Below are 18,084 nucleotides of genomic sequence, written 5' to 3'. Positions count from 1 at the left end.
TCATTGATCGATTCACTGATTCATGAACCGTTTGAATCTTTTTGGAGGAACAACGAAGAGAAGACAACGCTGAATAATATATAAAATATTATATTTTTGGACAAAAATTTATTTTCGATGCTTCAAGAGATTCTAATCAACTAACTGATGTCACATATGGACTACTTTGATGATGTTTGTGCTTTCACACCTGCCTCATTTAGTTCAGTTGAATCGTGCTAGAGTTCGTTTCCCTCTTTGGTGCGGTTGGCTTGGTCAGGTCTGAAAGCAGCCATCGCACTAGGTTGCGCACCAAAAGCGCACCAAACAAGGTCTTTCCTGTAGCTCAATGAGTAGAGCATGGCATTAGCAACGCCAAGGTCATGGGTTCGATTCCCAGGGAAAGCAAGAATTGACAAAAATGTAAAATGTGTACCTTGAATGCAACGTATATCGCTTTGGATAAAAGCAAATGCAAACAAGCGTAGACCACCTTCTGGACATGGACAGTAAAGTGGGCATATATACTGGATATGCTCTGAAACTAAAATATAAAATATCTTAAACTGTGTTCCTAAGATGAACGGAGGTCTTACGGGTGAAGAACAACATTAGGGTGAGTCATTAATGACATCAATTTCATTTTTGGGTGAACCAACCCTTTAAAGTATCGTTTAAAAAACGACACTAGGTGGCAATGTTGCTTATTACTGCAAACTATTTTGGTCTGCTAGCCTGAGTTTATAGTTTTGCTGCATGTAGTACAGAAAAAAATACATTAATTGAGAACAATTTAATAAAGTATGCATATGCTGCTAAAATAAAATTACGACTAAGCTAAAAAAAACAAAAAATCAAGCTATATTTCGACGATTAAACTGACACGAATAGATGAGAGAGATGGCATGATAAATTAATAACGTTTGGTAAATCCACAGCATGTGTCCTGCATACTCGAGATTATCACAACAATCACAATCTCAGCAAAATTCTATATGACAAGTATGGGATTAAAAGCATATGCTATTCTAATTACAGTAGTGTTTCTCTTTTTTCACAGAACAATGTCTAGATCTTCACATCAGCCACGGCGCCAGGGTTCCAGTTTTGGATGGGCCAGACCAATTGTGGGTGGGCCATAAATTAAAAACGTTATCAAATCACCTTTTAACCTAATCAAAATGACTGACTAATATACTGTTTTATTATCTGTGTTCACATTATAGGGATTTTAATAGATTGATGCTCTTTGAATATTTTCTCGCATTGTAAGTCTTGGTGTTCACATTCGTATCACGAACTTCAAGCCTAAACTACCACTTTGGCCAACAAATATTATGTATAAATTAATTATTCATTGGAAAAATAAATGTAAAACATTTAAAACGTTCCTATAGGCCAACTTATGAAAGAAATGTGCTTGATGAGACGTAAAATAAAATAGTTATAGTCTACTAAACGATTCCCACTTTGAGTCAAATTTTATACATATTGTTACATTTGATAATTGAATAAAATAATTTAGTTAAAAAAAGAACTTGCTTTAAAACCACTTTTTTATCCGCGTAAACCCCAAGGGCTGAAAATGTTAGGCTACTGCCATTTCATAACATAAATCATCCCCACAGACGCTCAAACTAATTGTGATATGTGTAAAAAATGGAATTTGTCACATTGATCAGCCAGTTATCTTCTGCGCTGCAGCTGACATCATACAGCAGCGACGGCAGCGGACGCGCTTCAGAGGTTCACACGCGCGCGCGCTCACACACACACCGACATAATAACAGCCAGTAGCTCCGTCAGCATCAGCATCAGCAAGAAAACAGCAGGGAACGCAGTAAGTATCTCTGTTTCATTTCATTATTCATTCCCGACTAATAACAAATGTTTGTGTGTAGGCTATTATTCGATGTCCATTTCGCAGGTTAAACCTCTGGGCAGCGGATAATATAGACAAAAACGGTAGGAAACACAGAATTGATTCCGTTAATTATATTTTCCCAATCAAAAATTATTGAAGTGCATCGTAAGAATGAAAAAAAAAAACAACATCCGTCATTTTTTAAACGTATAGTATCTCGGTGTACGCGCAGCTGTTGCGTAATGACGGGCCATTATGAGCGCATGATGCGTGTGATGAATTACAAATCGCGTTTACGCTTCCGTTTCTGTCCTGGTTGTATGCTATATCGTCGATTACAACGTTAATGATTTGACTAGCTTTTCAGTGTATTGTCCGTGCTCATACTCAAACATTGTTTCAGAAACACCGCAGGTGATGACACACACACACACACACACACACTGAGGTTGTGTTGGGCTTCTCGGATAACCTTGATAGAGCCAATAAGGTGTTCATGTGGAAGAGCCATAAAATACGCCTATTTCGAGGCCTGCTTCACGTGAAGTGATTGTGTGTCAGAACAGCAAACATCCATTGTCTAAAAAAAATAATGAATAAATAATGTTTTTTTTTTTAACAGTGATGAATTATGCAGCCTACTTAGACCGTCTATTATTTTAAATATGACAAATTATTTATATATGATATTAAAGGCATAATATGTAAGATTTTTGGAAAATCCAACTAGAACCATGTTATAGATTTAGTTGACTTGTGTACATTATCAACACCAAATGTTTCCAAGAATGTTTAAATCTAGCGAAATAAGCAATTTTAACCAGGCCACAGACCATGTCCACGTGACGCCTATCAATGACATCACAGCCGTTACCCTCGATTTAAAGTTTTTTATTTTGTAGAAACAATGGACACACCAAAGATGCTTTAAGTATTCATTGATTGTTTTATTATACAGGTGAGCAACTGTTTGGATGCATTTATCGGCAGAAAATGAATCTTTGTTATAAAGCTCAACACAGTTAGTCTTATTGTGTAAATCTGTTTTTCTTGGTTGGTATCATGAGTATCATGTTTTTAGTTTTTTACCATGACTTGATGTAGATCTACCTCACTGCAGTGTGAATAAGTGTCTCATAGAAGCCTAACACACTCAAATAATGTGTCTAAAATGATAAAACAGAGCTGCGTTACCCCACATACGCATGAACGGAAGCTGTGACTGTGGCATAAAAGCTCTGTGAAATCCAGGCATCATCAAGCTACTCCTTTGCTTCGAATAAGTGACCTCTAGCTGCGAAAAAATGACATTGTGTCTTTAAAACATAATATAGCTACTGTGGGAAAACAAATTTCCACACTCAATTTTAAATTAAAATTGCTATTAAATCGAATCAGTCAAGCTAGTGTTTTATTGGCCAACGCGGAAAATGGACTGATGTTTCCGTCTATCACTGGTGATTATTGTGTTTGTGTTTTGCATTCTGTAGAGAACTCTATAATAGGCTATTAGGATAGAAGATAATGAGAGAGAGAGCGGTAGTTTTCCTCAGTCGGCTAATGAGTAAGACGTGTGAGAGTGTGTGTTGGTGAATTAGCACATTTGCAAGCGCTCTGAGTCATAATGACATGACATGAGAGATTCACAGTAACTGAGTAACAACATCACAGAACTCCAACAGCCGACCCCGCAGACACAGACTTAATGGAGAGATATGCAATGACTAACTAATGCTAAACGGAAAACATCAACCAACAACAGATGCAGTAAAATCACATACAAATCCTCTCAGGTAAATGATGCTATGGAAGGAAAAATGGTGCAATTAGTGTCCAAAGGTAATGTAATGAAAAATAGGAAGCTAATGCCAACAAAATAGTGTGCTTTAAAGGGTTAGTTCACACAAAAATGGAATTGATGTTATTAATGACTCACCCTAATGTCGTTCCTCACCCGTAAGACCTTCGTTCATCTTCAGAACACAGTTTAAGATATTTTATATTATATTTAGTCCGAGAGCGTATGCAAGTGTATGCACACTATACTGTCCATGTCCAGAAAGGGAATAAAAGCATCATCAAAGTAGTCCATATGTGACATCAGTTGGTTCATTAGAATCTCTTGAAGCATCAAAAATACCTTTTGGTCCAAAAATAACACAAACTACGATTTTATTCAGCATCGTCTTCTCTTCTGCGTTTGTGTTCAATCCTCAAATAAAGATTCAAACGGTTGTGAATCAGTGTATCGATCAATGATTCGGATCGCGTGCCAAACTGCTGAAATCACGTGACATTGGTGATCCGAATCATTGATCGATCTTTCATTAATGTCATCAATTTCAATTGGGTTAACTAACCCTTTAAGTGTTCAGTTCTGTACATTTTGGGGTTAATTTGGAAATATTGTGCGTCTTTGCTTCAGATATGGTGAAACTAGGCAGTAACCTGTCGGAAAAGGTGACGAGACAGCAGTCGGTCGAGGATGGTTTCGACAACATCCCCCTCATCACTCCTCTGGAGGTCGGCCAGTTACAGCAGCCTTTCCCTGATAAGGTAATTACCATTCATGCGTTGGAGAGCACCTCTGTTATTCATTACTCTGCCTAGAACTTCTTTAAGGGGAAGATTGTCATAGGAGACCAGAGGTGGACCGGCAGACATATCGCTGATACCATCAAATACACGCTAGAAACCACCCCGTTAGATCCTAGCGGATAGCCTGGCATGAAAGAGAGAATTCATGTGGCACCATCAAGATTCATTGTCAACGAGTATGATACACTTTGTCACCGAAAAGGCTTTGCAAAGGCACACACGCTCATGCCTGGACTCTCACAGATGGCTTGTATCTATTCTTAGCTCTGTAGGAGGCAAGTGCAACGGGTGGAAACGCACAGCAGAGTTTGGATTTAACTTTGCAATGACTCATCTAAAAGATGACAAATGATATGGTATTAGGAGCCTGCTCTCTGCATTTTTTATGTGCTGAAGTAACATCCTGTGTGTCACTGGAAAAATCTGCCTCTGCCTAGCCTAGAAATCTAGACGCACCCTAGCGGCAGCAAATCTAATCTGCCGCGAGTGTCGTCTAGCAACTCTCAATACACTTCAAAGCTGTAAATACCAGACTCTGGTCAGGCCAATCACATCGTGTATAGAGTAGGTGGGCGGGGCTTAACCTAGTGACGGCAGAGTTGCGTTTGCGTGCTTCTAGTAAACACAGAAACTGGCGAACGGCGGCGGTCTTTCGAATCAGCTTTGACCGCAACTCTGGAAGACTTGGAGTTAAGCTTTTCTCTGAGAAAAGAACAAAGAACGGCACTGAAGCCATTCTTTAAAAGGGAAGATGTGTTCGAGTTTTGCCGACCGGATACGGCGAAAGTTTAATCTATCAGCTCCGCTTCACCTTCGTTGCTCTGGTTGGTGTAGCGCTATCCTATTTCGTGCAGAGGGAGTTTGAAAGACAACCGTTTATCCCGCCCCTCGGATTGAGCCCTGTCAATGGTGAGTTTCCAGACCGAACATCTTGATGTGGGTCTGGCCCCTGCCAACATTTTTGTGAAATTCCAAAAACTTACATATATACAATTCACGTCAGTTTCCTGCTGAAATGAACACTAGTGGCAGTAAAACACCAATGATTTTTATTCACACAAGTCACAATTAAAGGTGCTGATTATTGGTTTATAAAGACTTATTTTAACATGGTTCCTTGCGCAATAATATGTTAAGACCTCAAAACACTAAATACCTTTGTGCATGATTTATAAACTAATGCATGTTGATACATTACCAGCTCCATATTAATGGCCTTTCTGATGTAGTAAACTGGCTCTGAAGCTCAACTGGTATAGTTGAACACATGTAACGCTTGAGGACACGCGGCTTGTGGAATCAAGCTAAAATGGCACGGTAGCTTCAGCAAATGCATTTTATCTCACATTTGCTAGCGGTACCGGTTAGGTTTAGAGTAGGGTGTAGTCAGGGTGCTAACTGATAGAGGCGCTAGCCGGACATTTCATGTCCGAACTGCAACTGTAATGAAACAGATTTTAAGCGATACACTGGATATTTCCCTTTCGAAAGTGGCATGAAGCGTGCACAAAGAAATGTCGCGAGTCCAAGTTGGTACTATTGTAATACATAGTCTTTACTGCTTTAGATTTTAGGGAGTGAATGTAGAAATAAATCCATGTAAAATTGAGCTCATCCACTTAAATGAATTAATCCTAAATTTGACTTCATTTTAGGGCTGTTATATTAAAGAATAAAAAATAAAAAAAACGATTGCGATTTTAAATATTGCAATATGAAAACAGTTTCACCAGTTGACTTGAATAGCTTTATTTGGAAAGAATGACTCGTTCAAGTATGATTGAGGTGGTTTTTGTAGGGGAGTTAATCTGCGTAATTACAAGCATGAATAAAGATACAAATTAAATAAACGGTTGTTTTCATGTAGGTCTAATAGTAATCCGACTAGTAGTGGTGTCCGACAAGACAAGAAGTGACAATAATATAAAACGTGTACCTTGAATGCAATGTAAGTCGCTTTGGATAAAAGCGTCTGCCAAATGCATAAATGTAAATGTAAAATGTAATCAAGTACAGAAATGTAATAATTAAATGTTAAGTAATACTGCATCATCTAAATTAAATCAAATTATTATTTGTTAAAGTGACCAAAAGTGCTTTTCTTTTTGTATTTTGTTGTTTGGTTAACATTAACCCTTAAACGCAGGTCTTTAGTGAGCCAGGGCGTAATTCACTACCCTCCTCCTCATTCATTTTTTAAAAATTAGACATCAACCTTGTTAGTATTACTCAATATAGATTTTTTTTTTAATCGTTTAGTGTCTCCAATGACCCGAGGTCAAGGTGTTTTTTCTGCACAACAATAATCGAATATTTGATGACTGAATTAATTGCAATTCACCTTTATTCTACAATGTGATACACGATAATGAAGTGATTATCACAACGATATGAGCCAGATGCTGAATGCACTGGGAAATGAGCTCTGATGATGATGATGATGATGATGATAAAACATCTGCTCAAACTGAACCCTTCCAAGCTCCATAAAGCAACAAAATATGCTTTATTTTATTCTTCTGTAACTGTTACTCTAACGTCAGGAGAGTTTTATATTATCACATGTTATATCCATGTTCGATATAGACCTGAATATGTAATAATGATTGGCGAAACGTTCATGCATTTAAGGGTTATTGACATAGACCGCAGTGGGTATGTTAGGCTGCTGTCACTTTAAGACTAAATGCACAGATCCATTTTCTGTCTCATTTGTTTACATTCCTGTAAGCCATAAGTGACATTTTGACATCATTTTGCATGCATGTGTCCTCTTAAGCACAAACAGATGCGGAAGAGAACACACAGTTTAAAATCGCTTGAATGTTCAAGTTGATAGGACCTAATAGACTTTCCTCAATGATGGTAAAACCTTGCAATTAAACTGAAAATCAATTGGGGTTTTTTCGAACGGTGGTCCCTGGTCTGTACAGATCATACAATCCCGATTCCCTATACTTGACATCGCACATCCTGCAACGTGACTTTCGTGGATGCGTCCATCGTGATATCGATGCCAAATCATTATACCGTGCAGCCCTACTTCCTTAAAGTGGGGGTGAAATGCTGTTTCATGCATACTGAGCTTTTTACACTGTTAAAGACTTGGATTCCCATCCTAAACATAGACAAAGTTTCAAAAACGAATGTTGGACGTTTGATGGAGTATTTCTGTGTTGAAATTACTCCTTCCGGTTTCTCACAAGTTTCGGAGAGTTTTTTTCGAGTATGGCTCGGCTTGACGTGAACAGAGCGGAAGGTCCTTGTATGGGCCGTACGGGCTCTTCTCCCGGTAGGGTGCGCGCGCGCGTGACTAAAGCGAGAGAGGAAATGCACGCCCATAAACACTCCACGCTGCGCTCCACTTTTTTCCTATGAGTGACGTCGAGCGACTTCAACGCTTCAGCACAGCATTCCGGGAAGGCAGCGCTGCATTTGAACCGGTTTGAACGCAGAAATGACGGGAAGCTTCACAACATCACTTCAGTCGCGTCGCAAAGTGGATCTCCACCGTTCACTGCTGTCAGGACTTTACCAAATCATACCAAAGAAGTGTGTTTTTGACGGAGCGGTCCCAGCGATAAAGGTTCGGTCCTGCTTTGGAAGCAGCCGGTGAGTAAATCTGCTTCAAATGTCTGTGCTGTTGGCTCGTCGCGTGAGTAAACATCAGTAAACGACACCATGGGCGTAGATTACGCGGGGGACGCGGGGGACGTGTCCCCTTCACTTTTAATAAAATGTATTTTCGTCCCCCGCACTTTTACTGGGTCTCACCGATCCTAGTCGACCCGCGCCGAGCGGGATTCGAACCGGTGTTACCCTGTGCGGGGGCGGACAAGTTAACAGGGACGCTAACGACTGCCTTCTCTAAACTCGGTTGATAGCGCGCTTCTTGAGGTCAGGGGCAAGTGTATTTACATAGAAACCAATGTGAATTAATCAAGATTTAAATTCAGAGACAAAAAATTATCTATGCATGACCTGTAATTTTTTCCGAATCTTAATATGAGGAGGGCGCTCTCATAGAAAGTCCAAAAGTGGATTCGTAGAGTAAATACCCAGTCACGCTGGAGCTGCAGCTGAAGGAAAACAATCGTTATGAGTGATGAAACGTGACGACGACAATCAGACGAGTGCGACAATATATGCTTTATGTGTGTTTTTTAAGTCATCTCAATGTAGGCTATTTATTGACAATAAAGTATCATATGAATAATGCAGCTTTTTTAATGTTTAGTATTCTGCTCACCACGGCTGCATTTATGTAATCGAAAATAGTTAAAACAGTAATATTTTGAACATTATTACAAATTAAAACCGCTTTTTTTCCCTATGTGAATATATAGTAATTTATTCCTGTGATCAAAGCTGAATTTATCATCATTACTCCAGTCTTCAGTGTCACATGATCACTAATCATTCTCAGATGAGGATTTCATAATCAAGAAACATTTATGATTATTATCTGTGTTGAAAACAGTTCCCAAAATGTTGTGGAAATCATGATAGCCTACATGTTATTTTTCAGGATTCTTTAATGAATAGAAAGTTCAATGGACAGCATTTATTTCCATTTATTAAATAAATTATCTAATTTGTAATATTAAAAATATCACTTGTGATCAATTTAATGCATGTCTGATCAATAAAAGTATTAATTTCTCTCTTTTTTAATTTTACCACAAATGTTTAGAAAATTAAGCATCACCATGAGCAGCACAACTGATAATAATCCTAAATGTGTGTTGATCATCAGATCCTCATATGGGAATGATTAGTGAAGGATCACTGAAGACTGGAGTAATGATGATAAATTCAGCTTTGATCACAGGAATAAATCACACTTTAATATATATTCACATAGAGAACAGATGAGTTACATCAGAATATATATATATTTTTTTACATTGCATAAAATCTATGGAGTCTTAATGCAGAAGTGTTTGTAGTATATAAACCAATCATAAAATTGGCACAAAAAAAAGGAGAATAGGAGAATAATATTATAGATATTAATTATTGGTTATTGTTCAGCAGTGTATTTGATATCTTGCCCAATTAAAAGCAAGAGATGCGATAAATTATATTGGTCCAAAAAAAAAAAAAAATGGTATTACGACATTTCTGTCCCCCTCACTTCTGAAAAGATGGCTACGCCCCTGAACGACACGATCGCGTGCTTCGTCATTCAAATGCGCTAACGGACTCCATTGTTGTTCTCTGTATAATGTTACACTAGTCTGATGTGCAAAACCGTTTTGCTTGCTACTGCTAAGGTTTAGTCGCATACAATAGTCCATAAACCGAATCATGTCCTCATAAACTGCGAGTAAAGACACACAAATGTTGACAGGCCACTAAATACAGTCCATACCACAGAGACGGACGTCCTGCTGTTGCTGTTTCTCCTGTTCAATTTATTTCAGCCTCCGAATGATTCTGGATCATATATCTATTAGCTGAGATCGATAGCCATGGGTTTCTCCACGCTTGAGGACGTCACCGCTTTGCGCTCGTCATTCTTTAGCTCCGCCCACACGATACGCCTCCAGTCGCTCGTTTTTTTCCGGAAAGACTCGGTACAGCCCATATTTCTTTTATAAATATAATAAAACTAAAGACTTTTCGGAGATATGAAGGATGCAATACTACTCTATAGGTACTCAAGATTGACATGAGATTGACTGAAACTGAGTGTTTCACCCCCCCTTTAAGAGCAAATAAGGATGTAATGTTGACTGCTTTGGCTTTCCAAATATATTTTTCCGACTCGATGTGTGTCAGTCACAAGATGGCAGACAATCTCAACCCACCTTAACATAGTCGAGATGTCTTTTGGAACACGACAGCTGGGTGACCAGCTAGAAACCATCTGTGACATTCAAAAACACAGCTACTTTTCCATTAGGCTTTCTAATGCATTCTTGTGGTTTCTTCCCAGCCCGCTCTTACTTTGTTCATTGTGTTGATCGTTTTTTAATAGTTCATTCTTTCTCTCTGGCTCTGTAGGTGATTGTGAAAACCACAACAGAGTATCAGCTGAAGGAGAAGAAGAGGAAGATGTATGTTCCCAGCATCAAGAAGCTAAACATAAACCTTTATGACGAGATGTCAGAGAAGCTCAAGGTAGAGCACACACTCATCCTACACAAAGCCCAATCTACTTGGGGCTTGCATTTGTCTCTCTGTTTGTGATACAAAAATGTGAATATAAATAAAAGTGGAAGGCGTGAATACATGTGTGAGTGTCTGTTTTCCAGCTGACTGGGTTGATTATTATTACCCTGGCGTTCCTGGCGTGCCTGCTGCTGTTGGTCATGTATAAAGCGCTGTGGTACGATCAGCTCGGCTGCCCTGAGGGCTTCGTTCTCCAGGTACCAGTACAGCACAAACATGCTAACTCTGTCCATGCTGATAGAGATCATCTGTTGTCTACTTTATAAACCTTTTGTCTGAAATGTAGATGACCGATCACACACTTCATTGAGCTAATGTCTGCACTAGCCTGTGGTTGCCACCCATATGATATCGCAACATGATTTTCACCTCAAGCATGTATCCTACTTTTTCACGGCGAGGGAAGCATCTCATAATGGTGGTATAGCTGCCAGTAACTCTTTTTATCTTTAATACAACAGCACTGCAGTAGTGGTTTGCATTTTTTTTTGTAACACTTTCTTGAATTAATGCTGGTAGGATGGCGGATAGGCAGATCTGTATTCAGGGCTCGCGCGTTGTCAGAGACACGGCGCAACTCGCAAAACGGCGCGGCTTCGTGTCACAGAAAACAGCTCGCGAGCACTGAAGTGCCATGTTTTCCATATTGTTGTTCACGCGCGGTAGTGTGTTTTTAAGAGGAGAGTAAAGTGAGAAAAATAATCGCATATGAATGAGTAAATTTTTTAGAAGGCCTATATACTAAAAACGTAATATTCCTTTCCATGTGGTCAATATATATAAACTATTAATTGATTGAATTTATAGAAAAGGTACTATATATTGTGGTATATTTTTATTGGGATATGAGATTTTGGTTATATCGCCCAGCCATAATGGCGGGTATAGTATGTTCTAATTTTATTCATACTACCACTCATATTCATACTATAAGAACATAAGGCTGGGCGATATTCAACATTATATTGAGATTGCAGTCAAATGTACGCCGATAATGATATAAGCACGACAATAAATTGTCTTCATGACAAACCCTCGAAATAATTTCTTGAAGCTAAACTAAACTTTATGCCTGAAATGTATCACTACTGTATACTTAACATGTTCTTATTATTATAAGGAATTTCATAAAACCAAGACATGTTTTCATCCATGTTTTTACATTTATAGAGTTATGTTGGGCAGCATATTATCTGACAAAAACATTTAAATGCAATGTAAATTAATTGTTATATTTTCATTTAAGAACATAATCACATTAAGTACGTAAAAGCTTGAGTAAATGGTTCAAGTTCATATAAATTTGTATTAAATCATAAAATCAGAATTGCAAAAAATGAAATGGAAAAGACCATTTTGATTTATGGGCTCTAAATCGATATTGTATTATATGTAGGGCCCTGTGATTTTCGCAACAAAAAAACACGGACGGAATCGTGGAATCCAGGCATAAAAACTTTAAAATTTACCGTTTAACACGGAATTTGTAGTTTCATGAATAAATCAAAGCAGGTCAGTACACTTAAATCAAATCGCGATAGTGTCTAAATTTTAAACAGCAAAAACACTGTATAATTAAAAGAAAATGGGTTTTCCAAGAAATGAAATGGTATTTTTAAATCAATAAATAGTTTTTGTGAATTTAAAATGGAATCCATAAAAATCTGTAAAGAAAAAATGCATTTCATATGGCCCTTAACGGTTTAAAAAAATAGTTTTTACTTGTAATAAATTAAAGTTAAATTGTGTGAGTTTCATGATTTTGAATAGTAAAATTTATTTTAACCATTAAAATGGAGTCCAAAAAAATGTAAACAGAAACATAATGAATTTGGGGAAAAAACAAACGGATTTCATAAGGGCCTAGATATGGAGGAAAAAATAACATGATAATATTTTTGGCCATATCACCTAATAGAACATACTATTTATACAGTAAGGAAGTACGTTTCACCCCAAATGTAGACAGAATGCAATTTCAGATGAGTCATTGAATCATTATTTTACCTTTAATTTTTTTTTTCTTCAAAATGACTAATTCCTACACTTATATATATATATATATATATATATATATATATATATATATATATATATATATATATATATATATATTATTATTATTAAAGGACCTATTGCCTGAGTGATGCACAGAGATACTGTTTCAAGTTAACCTCTAATGAAAGTCCATTTCTGTTAAGATGAGCACTACGCAGCTTACTAGGTCTTGGAGAAGAGCGATCAAGTATTAACTGCATCTTTTGTTTGTGTGATGTTCGTTTAACATATTTTGTTCACGGCTCAGTAAAGCTTAGCTGCCGATCCTCAGACTTTAGACAGCATCTAAAGCTTTGGCGGAGTGTGAGAATGTCTTTAATTAGTCTTAACCATGACTAAACTGTGATTAAGGCCTGCAGGGGTTTCCACCTCTCCGCTTTGATGCAGATACCACTGCCGTAATTAGCGTGCCACACTAATGTAGCGTTGCTAACTTGAAGAGCAGGAAAATTGCCTCTTGTTAAGATGGAATGAGGTTTATGGAAGCTTTGGCATGTTGACTTCTCTTGATTGACGCTTTTCTGTCACAAAACATCTTATTTTCTATTATTTTGTTGTGTGAGGGATGCGTAAACCGGGAGCACTCTTTGCTCAACTGTCACTTTATGCTTCTAAGCATCTGTTTTACAAATTGGAAATCTAATAAACCTTTCATAGTTTGCATTCCATTGTAATAGTCAGTCAGAGCCATATTGAGTCTATACATTCTGTAAGCTCTTTGAATGTTTTCGTTTTGGTGTTTTTGTGCTTTCAGAATGTTCCTTTCTTCTTTTTGCTTTAAATTTAAATAGTCTATTCCACAATAAGATGATGTATTATGTGGTTAATTAGTTCCTGTTTTTTTTTTTTTTTTTTTTTTTACATCGACAAAAATATCTGAATATTATACAGCCAAACTTCTCTTTAATTTTTATAGAAGTAGGAATATTTTGCACAGTAGGAAAATTGTCTATTACAGAAAGTAACATTTTTACCAGACCACAGTCCAGTGTATCCCACAATGCAACGAACATTTTCAAGATTATATATGAAAATAATGTCATTTTAGCTGCATTTTTTTTAAGTTTACTTTTTTTTTTTTTTTTATTGTACTGACAATAAAAAAATGTAATTGAAAATGTTAATATGCAAAAAATGCTAACTTTTTTTATTTCGGAGATAATTAGTATTTAAAATGTTTGTATGTTTTCGATTTTACTTGCTATTTTACACCACACACACACACACACACACACACACACACTATTGTGTGTCCAAGTGCTTTATTTCCTTTTAAAATAATTTGATGAATTCATGACTGACATTGCTTTATTCTATAAAAAAGAGTTTGAATTAAATATTTTGGTAGATTTTAGATACATATCATTTAATGTTTTATCTTAAACGCCAAAAATGTCAGGTGGTTCAACTGTCCGAATAAATAAACAGAATAAAAAACTATTTAAAATCTTAAGAAGTCTTAATAAATAAAAAAAAAGTTTAAAAAATACATTTTTAAAAAAAAAAATATCAGTAGTTTTTAAGCTCTTGAGATAATTGAAAAGCATGGTGGGACATGTCCCCCAACCCCTTTTTTTCACCACTGGAAAGTTTAAAAAAAGAAAAGCTCCTCCAATCCATTGTGTTTCATAACTGAATTCACACACATTTGTGCTGACCAGACAGACGTGATATGTATACCTCTTCAAACACACATTGGGATTTATAAACCATAAACAGCACAAGTATGTGCACAGCGCCGCTCAAGGTCCCCACCACTTTAAGACAAATGCCAATGAAAACATTTGTCTAGCAATTAGTATTCTCAAATGTCAGGGTGGCAGACTGCAGACTGGCTCTTTTATTATGAATTGACATGGTAATGATGGTTAATGGTTTGTAGGTCTCTCTCAAATCCTGGGAAAAATGGCTGATTTCAAGTAGGTTGGTACACTTTCCATGTCAGGTGGTACAACTACAGTGTATACAAGTATTTGGTTGTACCGCCTGTCATAAAAACTGTCAACTTATTTAACAACTGAAACTATGGTTTAAACGCATTGTTCATGACTCAAAATATGCATTACATCAGGTTTGAAAGGATAAAAAAAAACGTTTTGAAGCGTTATTTGTCAATGACCCATCTCAGTGTGATACTAACATTAATAATAATAAGTTATTAAAAATTTTATATATATATATATATATATATATATATATATATATATATATATGTATGTATGTATGTATGTGTGTGTGTGTGTGTGTGTGTGTGTGTGTGTGTGTGTGTGTGTGTGTGTGTGTGTGTGTGTGTGTGTGTGTGTGTATGTGTGTGTATATATATATATATATATATATATATATATATATATATATATATATATATATATATATATATATGTATATATGTATATATGTATGTGTATATATATGTATTATTTATTTATTTATTTATTTATTTATTTCAGATGATTTAAAGGGCTAATTAAATTAATTTTTTACACCTAAAATTTAATTACACAACACACAAATTGATTTATTTTTATTTATTTTTATTAAATCATTAAAATGTAATCCAGAAAACTTGTTCACACACACACACACACACACACGTATACATAAATAAATACACATTTTACAGTGTACTATGCATTATTGAGTATGCTGAAAGCTATATTATTACGAATAATAATAAGAACAGTATTTTTTAGCATTAAAGATATGGTTAATGTACAGAAATGTATAAGTAGTTCCTGAAGGTTTTTTTGTTGTTGTTAGACGATGTGCTAAGTTGTATGTTCAGGGATTCACGTCAACTCGGCGGTCTTGGAAAAGAAGGCGATAAAAAGACTTTGTCCTCTTATGCAATATTGATTTCCCCAAAAGTATGTGTGTGTGTAAATGGAAGTGTATCAGCGGTTTGTCCCATTCACTGATGCTATATCAACAGGAATGCAGAGCTCTGTGACATTCCCCTGCATGTTTGATTTATTAAAGCACCTGCCTGACCTTCTCCACACTAGTTAATGTATTCCCGTCTAACCTTTTATTTGCGAACGTCTACTTTGTAATCCAGCACAGACACTGCACCCCGGCGGCTCTGGAGATGTACTACCCCGAGCAGAACTCCAGGGGCAGCTTGTACACCGCCATGACCCACCTCAACCAGGCCAAGAAGAACATCCCCGAGCTGTCCCCTCCCTGGCTGCCGGTCATGAAGGACGAGGTCAACCACCCCGAGAAGTAAGCGGGAGCCGCTCACTGTTTTTTCATTACAAAGGGTCTGTGAGGACGGAATCCAGATAATGTTAATGGTGAAGTCCATTTGAAGGGGGTTTGTGTTAAAAAAAATGGGGAATATGATACGAATAACTATTTAGATTAACTGTGACGCACACCAATGTCTTTAAAGCGAAGCCTGTGGGGGTTTCTAGGTTTCTACTTTGTCAGCCTTCTGCAGTACACATGCTTTCAGCCTCTCAGAAATCTACTGACGACGCTCCATACACGTTTAGGAGAAATCTAGGATCCTTGTGCTTTTCAAATGTCACCACGCCACTTTTTTTTTTTTGATGGCGCGTCTCACTGTGGCATTGTAGGTTTATTCGTGCTGCTTGTAATTCCGCGACGTTGGTTCTCACTTATGGTTTCATTTGAAGTCATTTAGCTTAGTGTAATGAACTGTGCATTGGCGGTGAATCGTGCTCTAATGAACTGAGAAACAATTGCATTGGCAAGAAAAGGCATTCCAAAAAACGTATTTTCCCTTAAATCAACTCTTAACTACTGATTGTTGTCTTAAAGCAATGTGTCTCTGATTTAAAAGACAATTACACTGGAGTTTTGCTTTCTTTCTTTTTTCTACATTTTACTAAATGAGATCTGACATTTGATCGTAAGGACGAAATGATTGGTGCAAACAGTATATTTTATACACATCTGCATGCTTGGCTTGTTCAGAACCATCCTAGAATTTGCCAATCAAGTTATTTGAATGTAAACTGGAATTATGGTAACTATTTTTAGGTCTTTTTTGTTCTGTTTGTTTGTTTGTGTGCCGAAACATTTACACACTAAGCACCAGCAGCCATTTAAATGTTTAATTATTGTTATAAAATATTCTTTGAAAAGTTCAAGAATGTGATAACGCCTCATAAAGATGATTGACCTTTTGTGTACTAAAGCAAATGAATCCCAGATGAATGTTTAAACTTACAATAGCGGTTTGAAACGTTTTCCCTCCCTTATTTGTTCATTTATTATGCTTTATATTTATCTATTGTGATCTGTATTTTTTTTCTCTCCAAATGCTATAACCATGTAAAGTTCTATTGTGTATTCATGTATGTATCTATTTAATTCGTTTGACTGGTGCAGGAGGGATGAATTGAGGTTGTAAGGGTCAGCAGGTGAAGTTATAAACCCTGCAGTATTAGTCATTTCTGTGTGTGACAAATATTTGTCAATGGATAATAACAATAAAGGTTTCAGTATTCACCAGCGCTGTATTCTGTCATTGCATACGAGTTTCTACAACTGCAGTTATATGGACGACTAATGCTGAATAGGTTGCTATTCATAAAATCCACAACCTCGATTCCATAACAATGATGCTATAAATTCACAGGAATGGATAACATGTAGTAGTAGTAGTAGAAGAAGAAGACTGCAAAAAATAAATCTGGAAAATAACGGACAAAAAATACTAGCAGCTCATTACCTGGACATTTATCCAGTAATTTTATGGATCTTTTACGGGAACCCTAACATAACACAATTAAGTACTTAAAATAAAGTTAAAAATACAGGATAAACACCAGTAAAAAAATAAATACAGAAAATTCTGTCAAATTAATACAGTTCATTGTGCCCTACACTGTAAAAAATTATATGTTCAATAAGTTATGACAACATATGTTTTTACATTGTTTTAACTCATCAAAATAAGTTAAATGTTAAACTTGTTTTTATTAGTTAAAGATGTAACTCATTTTTTAAAGTCAGTTTAACATAATTTAAGTGGAAGTAACTTATACAGCCAAGTCGATTGTACTGCAAAAGTTCAAAATTTGCCTTTTTTTTTACAGTGTAATTTTACAGATTTTAGTAGTAGTGTTATAAAATCAACATTTACTATTTAACTACATTAAGATCAGAGTTTGAATCTGTTAACAATAATGCACTGTGAACATGAATAGAAAGTGTTTATTAAGTAACATCATTAACAAAAGTTAATACTGTAAGAATACATTTTTCATTGTTCATGATGCATTTACTAATGTTAACAATTGAGACCTTACTGTAGTTTTTAACAATTGTGATCATAAAAAGCAATAATATTGATGATTAGTTTTATAGATCTTAAGTTAACTAAACAGGATTTAATCGAATAAAAAACAATTATATAGGGAAAAACATAAATGACAAAT

At 36.2% G+C, this 18,084-nt stretch overlaps 1 protein-coding gene across 1 annotated transcript; it reads left to right on the top strand.

Moving 5' to 3' along the window:
• Positions 1 to 1,665: 1,665 nt before the first annotated feature.
• On the top strand, positions 1,666 to 17,155 carry caly (calcyon neuron-specific vesicular protein). The gene is made up of 5 exons (XM_067440999.1): positions 1,666 to 1,819; positions 4,269 to 4,399; positions 10,451 to 10,567; positions 10,702 to 10,815; positions 15,732 to 17,155. The coding sequence occupies exons 2-5, from the start codon at positions 4,271 to 4,273 to the stop codon at positions 15,900 to 15,902; spliced, it is 531 nt and encodes a 176-aa protein (XP_067297100.1). The 5' UTR covers positions 1,666 to 1,819; positions 4,269 to 4,270; the 3' UTR covers positions 15,903 to 17,155.
• Positions 17,156 to 18,084: the final 929 nt, after the last annotated feature.

This window comes from Pseudorasbora parva, chromosome 4 (assembly GCF_024679245.1).
Source record: "Pseudorasbora parva isolate DD20220531a chromosome 4, ASM2467924v1, whole genome shotgun sequence".
NCBI classification, from domain to species: domain Eukaryota; kingdom Metazoa; phylum Chordata; class Actinopteri; order Cypriniformes; family Gobionidae; genus Pseudorasbora; species Pseudorasbora parva.
This window is presented reverse-complemented; position numbering and strand designations above follow the sequence as displayed.